This window comes from Perca flavescens, chromosome 22 (genome assembly GCF_004354835.1).
Source record: "Perca flavescens isolate YP-PL-M2 chromosome 22, PFLA_1.0, whole genome shotgun sequence".
In the NCBI taxonomy this organism is placed as follows: domain Eukaryota; kingdom Metazoa; phylum Chordata; class Actinopteri; order Perciformes; family Percidae; genus Perca; species Perca flavescens.
This window is the reverse complement of record NC_041352.1, coordinates 9335337-9356555: the sequence shown is the minus strand read 5'-3', so window position 1 is coordinate 9356555 and position 21219 is coordinate 9335337. Positions and strand designations below refer to the sequence as shown.

At 41.9% G+C, this 21219-nt stretch overlaps 1 protein-coding gene across 1 annotated transcript in view; it reads left to right on the top strand.

Annotated features, from left to right (window-relative positions):
* The window catches only part of mmp16a (matrix metallopeptidase 16a (membrane-inserted)), an 88223-nt gene extending 70649 nt beyond the window's left edge, over positions 1 to 17574 (top strand). The window contains exons 7-10 of the mRNA XM_028569781.1: positions 4797 to 4935; positions 9511 to 9661; positions 10571 to 10686; positions 15493 to 17574. Coding sequence (XP_028425582.1) covers positions 4797 to 4935; positions 9511 to 9661; positions 10571 to 10686; positions 15493 to 15827 — 741 coding nt within the window. The 3' untranslated portion in view covers positions 15828 to 17574. The remainder of the gene's footprint in view (positions 1 to 4796; positions 4936 to 9510; positions 9662 to 10570; positions 10687 to 15492) is intronic.
* Positions 17575 to 21219: the final 3645 nt, after the last annotated feature.

Below are 21219 nucleotides of genomic sequence, written 5' to 3'. Positions count from 1 at the left end.
AAGAATACATGTTCTGGAAAGCAATGATTCAGGAATGGTTGGGAAGACATTTTATTGAGTTTACATCTGTTCTCATTTAAAAGTACCTAAATATGATGCATGGTTTGCCTGCTCAAACGTTTGTAGCTGTGCAGACCATTGCATAGATGCAATCAAAGCCTCTTTCACTGCCAACGGTAAGGTAAAATAGAGAAAAAAAACACACACGTCCTTCATCAGCCCAGCTCTCATCCTGAGACAGTCTATAACAAAGGAAACTGCCACCCTCGTCCTCCTCCTCTCCACTAGTCTTAAGTGTAATCACAATGGTTTCGGCAGTCTCTGAGAGACACTCCTTCCTTTATGTGGACAGATTTAGAGCAGGGGATTCTGGGACGCCGGAGGGTGCCTTGTGGTTCAGGATTGACCACTTGCACACACTGGCCGCTGATTTTGGAGACAGGCTTTGATTCCGACGTCAATTAATGAGAACACAGTGGCCAAGCGGGCAGTGAGCTGTCCACTCTACTCAGTATCTTTTTCCTTCTTTGTAACTGTGAGGAAAGAAATGGAGAGTCCAGCAAAAGTCTGAGTGGTCTCAGAAGAAGATATGAAAGACTTTTAATGCCTATATAGATATACTTTTTTAAAAGGCAAGGCAGCTTTATTTGTATTGCGCAAATCAGCAACAAGGCAATTCAAAGTGCTTTACATAAAACATTAAAGAGCAGTTAAAACGGTTAAGAATATAAAAACAGCTACAATAGAATAAGACAGATATGAAATACAAGATTACAAGTTACAGTGCAGTGCAAGAAATGAACAATTACTTAAAGAAAGGCAACATCAAACAGAAAGGCCTTGATTTAAAAGAAGTGAGAGTTACAGCGGACCTGCAGTTTTCCGGGAGTATGTTCCAGATATGTGGTGCCTAAACCCTGAACGCTGCTTCTCCCTGTTTAGTTCTGACTCTGGGGACAGGAAGCAGACCTGTCCCAGACGACCTGAGAGGTCTGGATGGTTCCATGTCAGCAGATCAGAAATGTATTTTGGCCCTAAACCGTTCAGTGCTTTATTTCAAAAAGTCAAATATTGCTAAGAAATAGTTAATTACAGTCAGTGTCAAGTTCATGTAGATATTGTCTTTTTCAGATGTTATAGATAGATAGGTAGATTTGCACAGAAATAACACAAAGAAATAAAAATACAAAAAAAAAACACTGAGCAAGAATGCTACCAAGTAGCTAAAAAAGCTAAAAAGTAACATTTAGTTACAGTTAAAAAAAACAGGCCTGACTCAGTTTAAAAACTGGTTTCCAGCAGGTTCCTGTTCTGCAGAGACATGGATCATAGGACACACTTACGGCACATGAAGACAAAAACACATGTACTGGATATTAGCATGGGCTAGACAACTAAAACAACAATACAGACAGTGCTAACAAGACTTGGACAATACATGAACAATCAGTGAGTACAAGTGTAACTGTTGAGAAGGAACAGTTTGTATGCCTTTTTGAAATATGTGATGGATTGTAGTGTTCTGATGTGATGAGGAATGTCATTCCAAGTTTTGGTGTATGTGTGATAAAAGGATTTCTCAATTTTTTGTATTGGAGGGGGGACTGGAATTGCCTGTGAGACTAACCTAGTGAGGCGTACTGGTCTCATATTGTGTGTTGCAAGAAGTGCAGCAAGTGTTGGTGAAGTGCTATTTTGAATCTGAAAATAAAATGTAATAGCGTGGCTGTTTATGTAGTTCTGGTAAGTCAGAGCATGTGAGCGTGTGAGTGCAATGCAATGTTGAGACCACTTTGGAAGATTACTGTGGAGCTTGATTGTATAGTAGTGCTATCGGTTCAGTAATTTCCTTAGTGGTAAGAGACCAGATTGGAAGACAGTAGGACATTGTTGAAAACACAATTGCATGTAGTTAGGTTTCAGAAACAGAAAAGGAAATATATGATCTAATCTTGTTATGCACATGAAGTTTCTGATTCAGCTTTTATAAAGCTAAATATAAAGCTGCAACCAGGAGACAGTTAGCTTAGCATACATATTTAACTGCCTGCATATTGCACTCTGCTCTGTTGCATTAGAACATTTGCCACATGTATGCAGTGTAAAGCTGCCATGTTAGAATGAACAGTAATGGACATAAACCGTTGCAGTTGGGAAAAGTTGAACCAGTGCTTCTTCTTGTAGTGACTGCATTTCAAGGCCATACTTCATTATTTACAACAGTAGCAATTATGTTAGTGCAGTTTGGGCAATTTTGTCCCAGTCAATGAAGTAGCTTTTAGAGGAGACTCTTGCAGTTATTTTACTCAAAAAAGGGGATTTTGACTCTGGTTTCTCAGGCTTCAACCATACTCCTCAACACCTCTGAATTATTTACACCTGCATTCTGCTCTCAGTCAAGCCGAGGCAGCGTGTGCGTCACATTAAGCGAGTGAGAGGTCAGCAACACCACTGTCTGTCACATTCTCACCTCTTCACTCACACAAACACACACGGCAGCAGCAGATGTTCGCCCTCCAATGACCTGAATGTCGGCTAAGACGAGGTTCAAATTCATTGGTACCAAGTTTTGTTTTGTTTTTGTTTGTTTTCTCTGGGGGGGGGTTCTTTCCGTTTTTGTTTGTTCATTTATCAATATCTTTCTCTCTGACCATCCATGTGATTCCTGCTCTTAAAGGCTATTTCTAGAGTCACTTGATAAACATCTCATATTCTTCTCTTTTAGCAAAAAAATATTTTTTTGAATTCCTCAGTTGGCATTGTGAAGTATAATTCTTAAATTGATAAAAAAAAACAAGGAGTCCTGGCTTTGTAAGAGCAACTCTTTGGTCATTTTACCTTTCTAAATTAAATTAAAGGTGATGAGAAGCCACCAACATCCTCCGTTCTTTATTCAATATGTACCTGCGAAGGTCTGTGAGAGAGTACTGTATACAACAGAAAATCCGTGTGCAATGTATAAATGTTAGAGCTCACCTGAAATAAATGAATGATGTTCAGATTTTTAGGAACCTACAGGTCATACTGTACGAGAACAAGTTTATTCAAATTTTGTATTACTAAAATAATATATTTGTAGTTATTTAGAGTCCCTTTCAGTCATTTGATTGATTTTTTAACAACAAATGTCACTTCAAACAGAGGCTGTGATGCAGGGGGACCCCACCCCGAACAGTAATTCTTCCATAGTCTTTATGCTTGCATTATGGGTTTTTGCCAGTTATGTTTCACAATAATCTTCCAGCAGAGCACCCATGAAGTAAAGTTCTCATCACTTGATCAGAGTACAAATACCTGTTAATTTAAATATCACTTAAAGGCAAAGCATCATATATCTGTTATGAAGCTCAAGTCAACTCAGCAAGCCAAAACCCTCATGCAGTAAAGTGATGTGCTGTACAGTAACTCTGAACTCGCACAACTCGCAGGGCAATTTCTCCAGTTTGCGTTTCACATCACGAACAACTAAAACTCATCAGTAGGTACAGTTTGTTAATGCCGTCGAGCAGTCCAGAATTTGTGTTCCTATACAGAGTGTATGGTAATTTAACGTTATTGCTCTGCATGCATTATCATGACACAGTATGCGTGACAGCCCCTGCATATTGCCCTTTCTCTCAAAGCAGAGAACATGAACAATTTGAGATATAACATTTCCAACTTCTGCTGAGACTAAACTTGTTGTGATTATTCTAGACGTTCCTGTAATTGCAAAGTGCCGGCTGAAATCTTCTAGAAGTGAAGTCTGCTCGCCTGGGCTTTATTGTTCAGAGTGGGAGTGGGACTGTAGGACATTTTCTCTTTTTATAAAGTCAAAAGGATTCAAATGGGTAGGATTTCACAGTTTGATCTGTTTTCAATTACTGGGCCGGGCCGCGCACAGAAGAAAATGCAGAACAATTGAAATCTATGGAGGCATTAGGTACAGTTTACAGCGAGAGAGGAAGAGGAGGAGAGGAGGAATTAGAATGAGAGACAAGAGGGAAATGAAATGAAAGAAGAGGAAGAGTCCAGGGAGAGAGGAGAGTCCCAGAGAAACAATTGGATTAGACAGAGAGGGAGAAAGAGAGCAGCGGAGAGAGTGTTTGATAAATGGGCTGTTTATTAAGCTTTCAGTGTGAATGAGGCAGGGTGTGATGATGTGTTGTCTCCCCTCTCTCTGTCTCTGCCTCACTCGCTATGAGGTCAGGCGTTTTTTGGCCTGAGCGCTCAGCCAGTTCGGGAGACGCAATTGGCCGTTCATTGCCAAAGGGTGGGACATCTCGCTGTGTCCTAATGGCTTTCACAGCTGGGTCTCCCCCCGGCTCCCTCTGTCATCAAGTTTCATCCAACATCAAAAAGACACACCTTCCACTTGGCCGCGCTCACGTTCCCCTCCCGTCCCCGAAGGAAATCAGAAACCTCTTGGCTTCTCATGAAGCTCCTGGCGATCACTTTGCCCCCGTTAGTTTACGTGATAGTTTTCCCAGTATGTTCTTCAAGTTCTGCCTGCGTAGCGATGGTCTCACGGGCTTTCCAGGCAACCTGAGAAAGTATATTTGGCTCTTAAAGCCATCAGGGCTATCGCAGCAGCAGCTTGAGTGGATCATCGCCATGCAGGCTTTTATTTATTTATTTATTTTTCTCAATTTACTGCTGATCAGATGTTTTAATTTACCGCCAACTGTGTTACAGTGTGCAAAATTAATTCAATTTCCCCGGTTCAGGGCACTTTGTTGTTTGGTGTCAAGAAACGTTGAAGTGACTTTGACCATGCGTCTCTCTGTTTCCTAACAGTATGCTTTGTTCTCTTTCAGGATCACTGGTTTTGGCGGGTGAGAGATAACTCGGTAATGCCTGGGTACCCCATGCTCATCAGTGTTTTCTGGAGGGGCCTGCCGCCCAAGATAGACGCCGTCTACGAGAACAGCGAGGGCAAGTTTGTCTTTTTCAAAGGTAAGCTCACGTGCTTCACCACCATCATCACTGTTCGGGGTTTTCCCCGAGTTTTTAGAGCGCTTAGGTTCAAATGGCAGGAGGAGCGGCTGCCACTAAAATGAGAATAGCTGAACCACCAGCCCACCTGAAGTTAGTGAGCCTGAGCTGACATTGTTGCTGCTCCGTGGCTAACCCCTTGACTTCATTATTATTATTATTTTTTTATTTTTTTGGGACATTTCGGCATATAGGGCAGCTTAGACATGAAAGGGGAGAGAGAGGAGGGAATGACATGCAGCAAAGGGCTGCAAGTCAGAATTGAACCCACAGTTGCTGCAGCAAGGACTGAGCCTGTGTACATGGGGGCGCATGCTCAACCAGGTAAGCTACCCAGGCGCCCCTAACCCCGTTTACTTTAACCAGCAGGTTGTAGCCCCATGGTTGTAGCATTTATTCACCGACAGATAAACTGTACACAGACTTCACAGCTCTAACGTTACTGCTTACCTCATACTCAGCCAAAAAACACATCTCCTCTCTCTCTCTCTCTCTCTCTCTCTCTCTCTCTCTCTCTCTCTCTCTCTCCCTCTCCCTCTCTCCATCAAGCACTCGCTAACGTGTGAGCTGCCGCTGCCGCTGTGTGCGCAACATGCCGGGTGTTAGTGTGTGTGGCTGTGCCACTGTGCACGAGAACCATCATGCGTGTGCAGAAGACAACGAGCGGACGCCAGTCCCGTGTGTAGGCTCATCCACATGCTCTCCATATTGTTTTTAACGTTCATACGCTTGGGCGGTGTGCAAAAAAATGCTTAAGCGTGCGTTGCGCCTACACCGTATAATGGCAGGGAAAACCCTGCAGTTGTCACCGGGCTGCTGTGTAAAACTCTTTTCTGTTGAGGGCACATCATTATCTGTCATTATCTTCATCCAGCCCGGTCCAAATGGTATGTCTGTATTAATCATTGACAGGAATTTCCAAGATATGTTCTGTGTACATGGCTGTCATGTTGTTTTTTTATTATTTGAAGTAGTCAGCACATGTTTTCTATCTCTGTCCGTATTTAGAAATAAGGGTTTTGTTATCTTTAATAACGGCTGTTATCGCTTGTCTGTGTGTGTGTGTGTGTGTGTGTGTGTGTGTGTGTGTGTGTGTGTGTGTGTGTGTGTGAGAGAGAGAGAGAGAGAGAGAGAGAGAGAGTTCAATGTAAATCTGTGGAAGATTAAAGAAATGCTCTGCTCACTTGGTTGGAAAATCCGCCATAATCCACCAGTTTCTACTTTTAATACGACTGGTGTTTAGTAATATGTTTTATTATATAAAATATGATTTAAATCTTCAATCGTAGCTAAACATGATTACTATGCAGAACTCATGGAAATCCCTCCAATACTCACTGTCTGTTTCAGTACTTTTTTTTTTTTTGCTAAATCTAGACTAATCTTTCCCAAAAACAGAGATTGAAAGCTAATTGTGTCTCGAGCCAAAAAGCCACTTAAAAGAAGCTGCAAACAAGCACAGCAGTCCTGTAAACTCCTATTTGCATACACTCCAGAGAGAAAGAAAGACAGGGAGGGAGAGAGAGGGTGTTGATGAAAGGATTTGGAGGCAAGCAGTGAAAGTCTGCTGAGATAAAAAAAAAAACTACAAATCTTCACTCCAACCTGTTTCTATTTCCATCACAAAACAATTCCTGGAAATGCAGACTGCTGGTCCCGTATGTGCCACATGTTTGATTTCAGTGTTTTATCCTCCACCCTGCTCTTTAACCGGGCTGGGTATGGCAGCAGGATTGCACAGAGATTTAGACAATTTAAACTAACAGAACGCCATTTTTCATTTGAACACGCAGGGCTGATTTCCCAGAAGGCCTTATTCTGTCTGTCCCCATTTGGAATAAAACATTAGGAAGAAAGTTGGTCAGAAAACGAAATGAAGCGCTCTAGGTCCTCGTCTAACCAGGGGGTTGTGAATATCTAACAACGCCTTGCCTGATGAATTCACCGAAAATAAACGCACAGATGGAGGCTTTAGAGTCTAGTTTGCTCTGAAGTCATGGATGAGACAGACGCTGATTAGTTTAGTGCCGTTAGGGCAACACAGAGCAGGTCAGCAAGCAGACACCACTGGTATACATTAGAGGTAGATTCAGCATGTGTTCTTCATTCCTACAGTGCAGCTTTGTGCCAATTTTGAGTCCGTATTTGTTTCTATTCTTCTGATACATTCTGTTCTTCGGATTCACTATGTGAAAACAATGTAATCACACTTCTTGATGTCGATGACAGCATACAGACAGCTTTTGAACAATTAAACTTAAAAGCTGTATATGTCAAAATATAACTTTTTGATTAGCCTACATAACAAGGTAAGAGGTTGCATTATGAATTTAAATTGAATTAATCCAATCAAATTCAGGCTTACACAAAAGCACCCGACACATGCATCAGGATCTATATGTCAATGTGCGTTTTCCTCCCGGGAAGCAGGATCCAATCAGAGCTTGATTGGTGCTTTTTGTTTCAGAGGACAGACAGAGCTGCTTGTTTCATTTACCTCATGCAGACATGTCTGAGAGGGGTGGGGTTTTCATATTAAAGCTTGACAGATAGATGCATCGGTCTGTCGATATTAGCTTATTGCACATATATTAGTATTGGCATGTCCATGTCAAGCTTTTTATTTTGGCCACAAGGCAATTTTTTAAAATTAGGAATTCTGGTGTATGTGCGTATAATCATGCCTAATGATTTCAGTACATACACGTTTGATTTATCTGGCTGTACAGCATGTGTAAGGCGGAGGGGTCTCTTTTTGTAACAAATGTTCATGCTATATAACACTCTTCAAACGGTGTTGAGGGCAAGCAGGGGAGTAGTCACTACACTGAAGCAGATGCCGGGGCTGTCACTACATCAAAGCATCCCTCACAGCTCCGCCACATGAAGCCAGACTTTTATGTGCAGGGCTATGCTAAAATAAATAAAAAATATATATAAGAAAGGAGAATCCCATTAAATGTAGGATAGAGAGAGAAGGGATTTTTTTTGCTTTTTTGTGAATGAAGACGAACTCGTTCTTTTTGGGGATGGGAGAGTCTATTAATCTCAGTGTGTCTGTCTGTCTCTGTGTGTGTGCGTGCATGCGTGAATCAGGGCCAGAGGAAGTGTGACCTATGATGAGTGGAGCACTGTAAGAGAAACTAGTGAAATGACAGGAATTTCCTTTCCAAAAAGAGGCCACTACAGGTCTCTCCTTCCCCACTACCGTTTCTCCTTTCCATCTATAAATCTCCCTTCTTCACCTCAGCCGTATAGTGTGAACACTTCTTGAAGGCTAAATGTCAGACGTGAAGCCTTTTTATTAAAAAAAAAAAACAGAACAATGAGTGCTGGGATCATGTCTGCTTTTTTTTCACACCCATTTCCGGTATTTGTTAAAGAAAATTGTGCAGTTCATCTTAAAGGTAAAGTCCCTCATAGTCTGTCAGGTTAATCTACCATTCAAGTAGATAAAATAATATTAAACCTGATTCATTAAAAAGTTAGTTTAGTAAAAACATACACACCATTCCTTTTTTTCCTTCCTTTTTTTCTCTGCTTAGTTTCCATCTTTACTCCGACAAAACGTCTCTACCTGAGGGTTTTAGATCCCAGAGAGAGACAAATTTATTTTTGTCAGTCCTGAGCTTATTGAAAGACTAAGTAGAAGAGTATTTTACAGATTTTATCATTTTCATAGTCTGTGTGATGAATATTGTTTCCCCTGCATGGAATATTGAATGTTGACAGCCTTAGGCTTCCAATGATTAATCAAATGAAATTGTCTGAAGATAAAACAAAAATACTTTACTATGTGAGACATTAGTCGGCAAGTCCCCTCTCTACCTTTTTTCATTCCAACTCTTTCTCTTTTCTCTGTCCTGCAACTACACTACTCTTCTGCTCACCCCCCACCCACTTCCTCCTGGTGCACCCTCCACCTCCACCAGTGACGGAGAAAAGAATTTCCTGGGGTCACACTGGGTCAAAAACATGCTGTTTAACCTAATTACTGCACATGAATGATGGGTTTAAAGAGAAAGGAGAAGATGGACAAATAAAAAAAAATAAAGAAAAACTATAGTACATATTGTATGTTTTTATTTGATACATTATGACAGTCCTCCCAGAAACATCCTAAAGTTCAAGTATTTGTTTGGCTCCTTGGGGCCAAAAAAAAAAAAAAAAATTTTAATGTGACTCTTTGATCGCCAATTTTCATTGCTGGGACACAAGTGTTGTTGCTGTTTCTTTTTTTTAATCTCAGCTGAGCAGTTACCGGCTCAGTTTGCCAGCGCTGAAAAGTTCCCAGAGTTCCTCCAAGCAAGGGCAAGGAGAACTTCTCACCATGTCTGTGTCCTATTTTAAATTAAGGAAGCATCAACATCAAATACAGTAATACAAGGCAACAGGTTATTGCCTGCCATTTGTCACAAGGCTTGTATCTGTCCTTGGAAATCTGCCCTTCTCGTGTGTTGCTCCTGGAGGGTAATCCCAGCTGTTACTTGTCCTCCTTTGTCTAATTTATTTTTCCCTCTGTTTCTTGATGTGCAGGGAAGCAGTTCTGGGTATTTAAGGACACGGTGTTGCAGTCCGGATACCCCAAGGACATCAGCCAGTTCGGCCACGGCATGCCGGCCCAGAGCATCGAGACGGCTGTGTGGTGGGAGGATGTGGCCAAGACCTACTTCTTTAAAGGGGACAGGTGGGCGCAGATGGAGGAAGAACACTGTTCTCACAAACAATAAGGAAACTTCAAAAGTTGAAAACTGCAACTCCGGTTGAGGGATGAACACCATTATTCCAAAAGATATTCCCTCACTGGGCGCCCTGGTTGCTCACCTGGTTGAGCGTGCGCCCTGTGTACCAAGGCTCAGTCCTTACCGCAGCGGACAGGGTTCAGTTCCAAGCCACGGCCCTTTGCTGCCCTGTTCCTGCCCCCCACACTTTCCTGTCTATGGCTGTCGTATTACTTAGGAGGAAAAAAGCAAATCTAAAACAGAAAAGATATTCCGTCATTTGGTGTTTTTATGATGGTATTGGAGGTCTAACATGTCTGGTGACTTAAATGTCGCTGCATATGATTGCCAATTTAGTATTGCACTTCCGTTCAGTTGGGGGGACTGGCAAGAGACAGATAAAAAAAAAGAAAAAATGGTCAAAGTGAAAGCAGCCGAGACCGAGCTATTCAGACATGTGGTATTAAAGGTGCCCTGCCACACAAAACCGTCTTTGAAATATGTTAGGTCCATATGTGTTTGTGTTATGTCATGAATGTGAAAATGAACTGCTACCTCCTTTGTCAGCTCTAACCACTGAAAAGAAATAAGCAAAGAAATCAGGCCAATTAGAAAAGCTGGTCAGTCTGACATCATATTGCCTAAGTTAAAACAAGGTAACCAAGGCATTTTTTCCACAAAATATGTTACAGAGTCGATGGTAGAACTTCAGACATTACCACAAAGTAATGAAATATGTGTGGCAGGACACCTTTTAAAATACAAGAAATGAAATAAAGCACCATCTGTTGTCAATTTAACGTATTTACTCCTGCATTCCTGGACGTACAGTATCTGCTCTGACTTCCTGCTGCTCATCATTTGTTCCTGTTTAGGTACTGGCGTTACAATGAGGAAATGAGAACCATGGACCCCGGCTACCCCAAGCCCGTCACAGTGTGGAGAGGTGTGCCTGATTCGCCACAGGGGGCCTTCGTCGACAAAGCCAATGGTACGCGTTGTCCTGCCCGATACTCTGATTTGGCAACAACAGCACGCTTCATGTGCCAGGCAGCATTGATTTCAGCTGGTCACTGGCACACGCTGTGCTGGAGGTAAACCAGGGTGGCATTGATTGAAATTTGCCCCAGTTATTATACTGAGTTTTAGTGGGTGACACGCGTCCATACATGCAATATCAGGGGAAAGCGACTGAAAGAGTGTTTGTGTATAGCAAATGAAAGATGAAAAGAGGTCAGTTTTGAATTGTTTCACAAGCAGAATGTTCCATCATCAGCCCATCTTGCTCAGTGTGCCGTAAGACCCAGTTGGAGCAGGATTGTGGAAAGCAGAAAGGACAAGACCACTGCTGGGCGCTCATTCCGGTTTAAGTCCGTTGGCCCTGGCAGAGGGTGAGGAGGCAGGATTTATAACTCTCAAAGAGCTCAGCCATAGGCTAGTAAGATAGTGTGAAGAGGGAAAAAAAAAAAAGCTTCCCCATTGGATGTATAATGCCAGGTGGGTTTGGTCCTGGTCCTGGCATCACATGGGTTGGAAAAAGCAGGGCAGGTGGTGCTGAACACTCTGGCCATCTGTTCCGTGGATCTGCTGCCAGATCTGTAGCCGGGCGTGTCTGCCGGTGAGGCCAGGTGGAGCGGGCATCAGTCGGAGCATGAAGGGTGGATTGATGTCCAGGAGCTGATGGGTGTCTGCGTGCATCACGTGTATTTCGGCTGGTATTTGTGTCGGCCTGCGTTTATTTGGCGGGCTAGCTGTTTGCAGACAGTGTGTCAAATGGCACGCTCATAACATTGACCCAGATAAGCAGCCATTAATTGAGTCTACTGCTGCCGCCGATGATAGTGTGTGTTAGGCAACACGTTTCAGAGTAGGGGCCCCAGGGCGATGTTGACCTAGCTCTAACCCAGAAAAGCTCAAGCTGCCTCACCTCTCATCCTCCATCCCCTCTCTCTCCCTCTCTTAATAATCACACTAGTCCCAGTAATGCGTGTTTGTGCTCAGGAAGCCCATCTATCTGTTGCTTCATCTGGATTTCTCAGTCTCTTAATAACTTCTTTTTTTCACTTCATTTGTGTTAAATGTAGGAGAAAAGTCTAGCAGAAGCTGCTGCCAGATTGGAAAGAGAAAAAAAAAACTTCCCTAGAGTGGTTACATTTCTTCAGCTAAACACAATTCTCAGCTGAACTCTAAATGAGAGTTTGAAGGGTGTGTGTAGATTGGCTTGTGTTACATTGCCTGCACAACCACATGTTGCTCAGACTGTAACTGGTCCGGTTTTACGGACCAGGCTGGGACTCTTCATGAAAGGAAGTCCTGTGCGTGTTTCTTGGAGTTAATAATAATTTGATATTTTATGTAAATATCAAGCTATTCTTCCTCATCAAAAGATAGATAAGAAGATTGATACCACTCTGTATATATCTTACCAATGACTGTATATATCTTTATTTATTTTTTATTTTTTTACAGTCTATTGTCTGTACGCTAAGTATAAAGCTTGGGCTGGGAGGCGCTTAGCTTAGCTTAGCATAAAGACTGGGAGCAGGGGAAAACAGCTAGCCTGGCACAGTGCACAGTTAAAAAAATGAGCCTGCCTGCAGATCTAAAGCTCACTAAGTAACAAATTGTATCTCTTTGGATCTGTACGAAACAGCAATGTAAAAACAAAAAACTAATTGTGGTTTTAGAGGGAATTATATAGAGTAGCTGTTTTTGACTACAAGACTCCAGGAAGTTCTCCTTGCTCTTTTCTTTTTTTTAGGAGCAGTAAAATAGTTATAGCACACAAATCACCATAAAAGACCCAACACAAGACTTACAATGTGTTAATTTGAGAGCTTTCTGTGGACAGAGCCAAGCTAACTATTTCCTCCGGCTTCCCGTCTTTATTATTTGGCTAGGCTAATTATTTGGCTGAGCTAATCGCTTCCTGGCTCAATCTTCTTTCGGCAAGAAAGCTGGTTTTCCCCAACATGATCTCTGTAATTTCCTAATGCTCATGAATGAGTTATAAGATGCCTGATGTATAGGCACGCAGTCTGCTGGGCATAAAAAAAACCCACCAATGAACACCCAAAATATAAATATATTACAGAGATAGGAATTAAAATTGGGTTTGCTGCTTTCAGATGTCCTTGGACTTTGCCAAAAACGTTTTCGCAGATATAGAACACGTATTGGATCAAATTTGCAAATGAATTCGGTTACAGTTACATTCTAAACACTGAAAAATCAGTTTTTGGGCCACAATCTTATACAAGAGGAAATGTGCAAAGGGACTACACAGATTCAACTAGTTTATGAGCTCTTCCTTTTCCTTTGCATAGCATGTCCTCTCCTCCCAAGATGAATCTTTTAAAGCTTCGTCCTGTGCTTCTTCGCGTCCTCACCAGAGCCATCTTCACCTAACAAGTCATTTAAGAAGCGCTGGCTTTTACAATAGCCATCTCGCCATCTGACTGGAAATTTAGAGCATTTCCTCCCATATTTTTTCCCGAGGACAGTGTGCATGAATAATAAATCGCCAGAAACAAAGTGTTAATGGGGCCAGTGAGGAAGAGGAGAGCTTGAAAAAACAGCCAGGCTGACATGCTCAGTTTTACACGGAATATATTTTTCCAAAAAGCATTGCGGGACAGTAACTTGCAGGAGGCAGCGATGTATTGTGTCAACCCAAATGGACATATTTTCATACACACATCACTGCATTTTCACAATAAGGCACAGGAAAAGTTGTTATATTAAGACTCTCAAATCCCATTTTTTTTTTAACTTGATGTTGTTATATTACAATTTATTCACTGTCAAAATGGAATGGGTGTAATATGTGTTTGAAAAATATCTTCACAGAGGGAAGTGTTTATTTTTTTACTCAAGGGGAGAGAATCAAAACATGAACACTGACTCACTGCGTAAGTAGACTTATGAATTTGTGTGACATTGTGACAATTGCCCCCACATCCCCCTTAAAAAAAACTGCTGCTCTTGTGATTTGAAAAGCACCACAGCAGCGTTGCTGTTATGTGATATTAGCTGTGGAGTTTGGCTCCTGGGTGAGTGTGTTTTCTCTCTTATGACCAGATATAATTAGCCCTGAGGGACAGTCACACACATCTCAGCTGAACAAAAAAGTTGAAACGAAAACAATGGCACAACAGCAGAGCAGCAGACACAATTGTTTGAGGTGCGCTTGTTTTACCGCACTGGCAGGTTATCGTCACTTTGATTTCCATTTTTTTTCTAGTAAAGGTAAGATTGACGGGAACTGTTCGACAGGAACGTTTGTTCAATATTTTAATTTAGGGCTGTGCAATTTGTAACATTTTTAATCGTGATTACGATTACAAAACCTAAGAATTTGGGGAAAAATGATTATTTTGCACATTACGTTTTGCAAGTAAACTCTTGTCTTGTTTTCTGAATGACAAAAAAAAAAAAGCTCAATGGGGAAAAGTATTAAAAGGTAACTACCGTTTTTTATTTTTATCAACAACAATTTAAAATTGGTCCAATATTAAGCAAGATCACTGTAATCGGCGCCGGCAAAACAAGCTACAATGTAAGTTTATAGGGCCATTTTTTTACCTTAACAAAAGTGCTTGTTTTGCCACTGACAGGGTCAGATTAATATTCTCAATTCAAGTGTCTGACAACATTATGGAAAAGATTTCTAAGGATGTTGACCTTTCTGTTAAAGAATAAGATAAGAAATTGCGTTCAATGAAACCCACCAGACTCCATGTAAATAAACCGTAATTTTAGCATCATAAAATACACTTCATTTAAAGTTGACAGAAACAAAATAAAACTATGAAAAGCCGTTTTGGGTCGTCTTTCCACTTTTCCAACCATCCCAACTCTAGTTTTGGTTGAAATAAACACAGTTTACCAATTTACATATCAGTCCCTCCCGAAAAACATGATTATGCGATCACATAATTCAATGCATAATCAGCCAAAGTCTGCATATTCATGCGGGGGCCGCATTTTTTCAAATACGCTGCACTTTCGCCGCATAAGTTGCCGATTTACGCACATATACAGGGCTTGCATGATTTCATAATCCCCGCATTTCTGTTGCAAAAAAGTCACATATATCTTAGCAGAAAGTAAAAAAAAAATTGAGTTTACTTCACACAAGATCTGTCATTTTCCCCTGTTGCCATGGGAACATTATGAAGTGACGTAATTATGCGACGTGAACATCATCGTAAAGCAGGGTGTTGAGGGAATCACTTTGTTTTATCTCTTTTTCATCAAACAATCAAAGTTCCCGCAATTTCATCGCATAAAATTACATAAATATCCCACATAATCCATCGCATTTTTTAAGAAAATGTGCCGCATAATCAAAGATTTTTGCCCGCAACAATCACAAAAAAACTCAGCATTTTTTTTTTTCTGGAAGGACTGACATGTTTTCATTTTCTTCAAAACCTGCCATTGTCAGCACGTAGCTTGCTAGCTTGGAGGTTCTGGTTGTTTCCCGAAGCGAACAGAGTTTCAGAACGGCAACACAAAGAGAGCGGAAGGTAAGGGACATCGCCGCTGGATGTTCCGGCGATTTCAGTCGTTGATCCAGACTACTAGAAACCTGAACACCGTGTCTTTGCTGACTTCCTGTGGTCTACCTGGCTGCAGGGATTTAGACGTGTACTCCAGGTTGTGTCAGTACACCGTGACATCACAGTTGGGTATGGTCAGAGGGGAAACGCTGCTTTTCAGCCAGGTGTTGATTAATTACCTCCAGATGACAACGTTCTCACAGATTTCTGTTTCTTCCGTTTCCTTCCCTCAGGTTTCACCTACTTCTACAAGGGCAAGGAGTACTGGAAGTTCAGCAACCAGTTCCTTCGTGTGGAGCCGGGCTACCCGCGTTCCATCCTTAAGGACTTCATGGGCTGCGATCTGACGCCCATCGACCCCGGCCGGCCGCCAGCCGACGACGGCAACACGGACGTGGTGATCGAGCTGGAAAACGAGGCGAACACGGTGAAGGCCATCGCCATCGTCATCCCCTGCGTGCTCGCGCTGTGCCTGCTGGTGCTGGTCTACACTGTGGTGCAGTTCAAGAGGAAGGGCACGCCACGCCACATACTGTACTGCAAACGCTCCATGCAGGAATGGGTCTGAAAGATCGGAGAGAGATGACACGAAAAGAGAGGATGAGACAGGTAAGAAACAGGATGACAGCCCCCACTTTCACAGAGGAGGACAGTGGACTTTTGGACATGTTTAGTGAAAAGACACAGCCACGCCTCCTCCTTTTGGGCGATCTGACACCTTCGTTCAGACCCGCAGAAACTACCAGACAGCCTGTCGGCGGCCCCTCACGCATAAGGTGACCCCAGGACTTAAAAGTTGACTCCGCTAACCCTCCGCCTTTTTAACAAACGGGGGAGCAGAGGGACAGTTTGTGGGGGATCTTTGCCTGATATGACATTCAGTCCCAGTAAAAAAAAAAAAACAACAACAAAAAACAAACAAGAGGGTCAGCCTCACTTTGTATCTCAGAAACTTGACTTCCTATCCCACTCCTCTTTTATTTCTTTGCCAGACTGCTCTTCTTTAGATGAGGACTTTCACGGGGACGCACTCTTCCCACAGGGCACTGCATTGTAATCTGTCATATCAGGTTGTTGATTAAAAAAAAAAAAAAAAAAAAAAACTATTTTATATTTTCTGATCTTGGTGCCCGCCCGCTTCATACTGCGCTTAAAAAGATTAACAGTCTCAGATAAACGCGAGTTAATCACATTACCAATCAATCCCTTTTCTGTATTGCCTTTTTTTTTTTATTCTTTTGGGTCCTCACTGTTCCCTTTAAAAACGCTCCTGAGGAAGAGACCAAACGAAACCAAATAAAATCAATTTCTCTCCAAAGAGGATCTCTTTTTTTTTTTTTTTTTTTTTTTTTTTTCTCTCTCTCATTTCAGTTCATCCTTCCTTCCTTTCTCTGGATCTTTTGAAGCAATTAAGAGTCTGGGAGCTCTGACTGTTGTGGCAGTCTGTTTGAGACACAGGGGCCAAATTATTCTGCAATATTTTAACTCGCCTTAAATATACATCATACTACTTGTGCTTGGTTTTGCTGTTCTTGGAGTTGTTTTCTTTTTTTAATTTGTATACCACTTTTGTTTTTGTTTGTTTATTTTGTAAAAAGAAGCTAATTGAGAGCTTCTTGTGATTGGTATTTTATGGTTTTTATTATGTTACTCAGAATTCTCAGCACTGGCTTGCTGAGCCATTCTGGACAGAATATACACTAGGGTCAGCCTGTATTGAGAGTAATGTATTGTATCGTAAAAAGATCGGAAGGGTCACAATTCCTATCTCAAAAGGTTCTGGAGCAAAGCCACTATTTTTGTGTGTTATAAGATATTTGTTACTGTTACTTTTATCATTTCCATACGACAGAAATCAGGCTAATCATGAGCTTGAGAGCTTGTTACTGGATTTGATGTTTTTGTCCTTGGCCCATATCCCCCTCAGTTTTAAGAAGTGTGCATCCAAAATGGTCATTCTGTATGGTTATTTGTGAATGGACAGACCATCTTTTTTTTTTTTTTTTTAAAAGAATCCTGTTGACTGCCTTGTTTAAGAGAGCTCACAGTTCCCAGAATGCTCTTGTCTCCTGACTAAGGACCCACAAAGTGAGACACCAAGTCAAGATCAGTGCCTGTGTCAACGTGCATGCGAGACTTTACTGTACATCCAACCGGTTCTGCTCAACGTGGCTTTGAAACCCCTCAAAGGCTGAGGAGGAAGTTTTCTCTTGAAAATACTGTTTGCATTTATTTTTGTTCATTTCAAGTGTACCCCAATCCCCCCTACCCTTACCTCCAGGTACAATTAAATCTAAGAAAAACCTTTTAAAAGATTCAAGTGGCGCAGTACATTTGGGAACTCTTTGGGTAATCTGATGGGTAATTGGAAAATCAAATTGGCTTCAGTAAACAAACCAACCGTTAGCAAACATGTATGTGTCCTCGCTGTCATGGCGAGCAGTCTTTGAATGTGTGTGTCTGTGTTCATGACCACATACTGGTTTTTCTTTCCTGTTTTCTGGTCAAAACAAATTGGACATCTCACAATGACTTCTTTGTGTAAGACTTTGGGACAACGGGGAAACGTGTCCTGACAGAATGAATAAATTGATCAATATATGATTAAGATTTGCCTTCGAACTATCTGCTCATCTTTTAACTTGTGTGTAGAGTCTGTGTGTTCCCTACATCTGATTTGGCAGACAGTTTGCTTGTGTTTCTCTAACTCTTAAAACTATGTGCACACGTCAGTGGGGTATCTGTTTGGTTTAAAAATTTGAAAGAAGAGGGAACTTTAACGCCCGATGTCAAGCACGTATTTGTACCAACCACTTGATCTAATGATGATTTACTGGAAGATGCAAGAAAAATACATTAATATTTATTAAACATCCATGGCACCACAAAATAATTTGAAAAAACCAAGCTGCCAACATGCGCACAATGACAATGCTGACATACTGATGTTTAGTAGGTGTAATGTTTACCATCTTAGCTTAGCATGTTAGCGTGGTAACATGTGCTTATTAGCACTAAACAAAGTACAGCTAAGATTGATGGGAAGTCTCAAACAAATCTAAATTTGACCTGATGAGGCCGCTAGAGTTAAATGCTACGTTTACACGTTTTTTCATAAACCGACATTTCAACCTCTCCGTTTTCAAAAATAACATCGTGCACAGCTGTCAGTTTTCAGAAAAGTGTTTGTTTACTTGTACCCGTGTGTATATATATGCCGTCAATGCAGTCAAGAGCACGCCAAACCTGTAGGTGGCAGTGTAACGAGAAGCTCAAGCCCACGTTACCCAATCAGAATCCCGAAAATAGCAACAACATCAACGAATCACTTCACCTCTCTTCTCTTCCTCCCTTCCTCGGCTGGCTAAACCTCTGATTTGTCTCAGTTTACATGCAAACGTGCAAACAAAGTTTTCCAAAATCTCCACTCTGGCTGGAGCTTTTAGAAAGAATCGTTTTCAGAGGTGAATTCTCCGCTTGCGTGTAAACGAAGGACACAAACGAAGGGAAATGTCTCAGTTTTTCAAAATAAACATGTACGTGTAAACGGGGTAAAAGCCTCTGAACGCCCACACAGTTGATTTTAGTTATTCTGGCTGATAAGACACCCCTGCTCAGGTTGAAGGTGAGCTGGAGCTTTGGTGGGAATGTATTAGGTCACAAATCTTCATCTACCAACAAGAAGGATCAAGGTGTCAGTTTGTCCTGCCCTAACGGGTGCAACAAAGCTAACAGGAAGCTGTCAATCAATCACTCTGTACACGCCCACTCAGTCCTGGAAGAGGTCTAATCAGCCAGATTAATTGAAAACACCTGGGTGGGTATCCAGAGCCTTTAAAGTCAGGGCATCACCAAAGTTATCAAGGTATATTGACTGGGTGTGATGGATCATAGCTGGACAAAATTTCATGGGAATCCATCCAATGATTGTTGAGATATTTCAGTCCTAACCCTCTGGGAAGTGGTGGACCAAACAGACCAACATTGCAATCCCTAGAGCCATGCTGCTACCATTCCATATCACAGTTCCAACACTAGGACTGACTAGCGCTACACTGCAATATGAGTACAATGATACTTCTTTTACAACCACCACATTAGCTTTCCTGCTAAAGTCTCCTTCTTGTCCGACTTACAAACATAAACAAGTCTCGTCCTGTATGTTACGGCATGTTTAATGAGCCACCAAACAAACGTTCACCAGGGCAAAATGCACTGCTAACGTCAATCTGCAGGCAAAGAAGTTAATTCGCTTCTCAGCTGCAGTACAAAAAATAGCAGGAAAACATACCTGCAAATGCCACTTGGATCTGGTTAGAGGCTGGTGTGGCCCTTACACTTCCATAGCACTAACAACACTGCTGTCTCCAGCACAATCTTGTTTACTTTGTGTCTTTTTCCCCTGGCGGGGCTCAGCCTGCCAGCCGCTGTCGATCAAACACGGACACCCCTCCAGCAGGCTGACATTTCCCCAACAACCTTTTTTCTTCCTTTTTAATAATAAACATTTGGTTTCAACAACACATTTCAAAACGCATGTTGACCTTATTTTGTAACTACACAAAGGGTGGGGGGTGGGGGCTATATGTAATCTTAGTTGGACTGTAAGCAACTTGAAACTTGGCTGGAGTGTAGAGCAAACAGTGCCGACCTACAGTGCGTTAGGACATTGGCTTAAACTACAGCGAACTCCGAACTCCTAACTCAGCCAGCAGTAGGAAAGAAAAATACAAAAGTAGCATTTCATTCTCATAAAAACGGTATATGTGTTGATCTGGGCCTGAGAGCTCAGCGGTCCTATTGTGTTGTGCTATATTTTTGGGTGGAATGATACAAATCTGTGCTTAAGATGTACGATCCCAGCGGTGCAGCGCTGGCATTTACTGCCGATTGAATGTGAAACAGGAGTCGTCTACGGCCTGCTACTGTTTATTCTAGCCATAGATATAAACCATTCTAGCTTTGCTGGGACACATTCAACATTCAGTTACTTACAACAAAGAAGGTGAGGTCAAGCCAGTTTACCAACTACGGCCAATGTGTGTGTGTCTGTGTGTGTGTGTGTGTGTGATGAAATTACACTCATAGGGATAACACTTCATCGGTTTTAATCACAGGACTGTTCAGTGGTGAAATTGCCTCTCTGCTTTTGGACAAAGGCATTATATGCTCAGCTATGTTTAGATCAGTGCTTTTTCCCCGAGGCTCCTACTCATTGTCTATTCTCTCTCCATCCCTGTAAATACACACTGAGTGTGTCCATGTGTCTATTTGTGTTCTCCCTTATGTTCTCTGTGTACTGTATGTACCAGTCCTGTAGCAGTCAGCACTCTTTCTTTTACTTCTATTTGTGTATCGGGGTGTACAAGTGTGAGCGTGCTCCGAGCAGAGTGCAGTGTGGGTGTTAAAGAAGTAATACGTTGGTCCACAAACCCCAGCCTCGGTGTATCTGTGTCTCGGTCTCTGTCTGGCTTAAAATAAGTGAATCTCTTTCTTCATCTTGACATCTGTGTATGCTTACTGGACTGTGTGTGTGTGTGTGTGTGTGTGTGTGTGTGTGTGTGTGTGTATGTGTGTGTTTTGCAAGCAATCTTACAAATGGAGCTTGGACAAACCCTGTGTGTGCCCAGCAGCCTCTTTTGTGATTGCCAGGCTAAAATATTGGTGCTAAACTGACCTACACTGGCCAGGGCTATTTTTCTACGATGCTATTTTTGTCAGCCCTCCTCCTCCTCCTCCTCCTCCTCTTCTTCCTCCTGCTGTCATTGGCTCAAAACTTGAGTGATTACAACAGCAACCGAAGTAATACATTTTCATTTAACCAAGGTCCTTACTGTGCACTGCTTAATGGCCCCCATATCCTAGTGCTGGCACAGTGAAGCAGCTGAAAGGAGCTTGTTGAAGGTCCACAGGGGTCAAGCTTTTGCTTCGGCCCAGATGAAAAAGGTTAAAACATATAC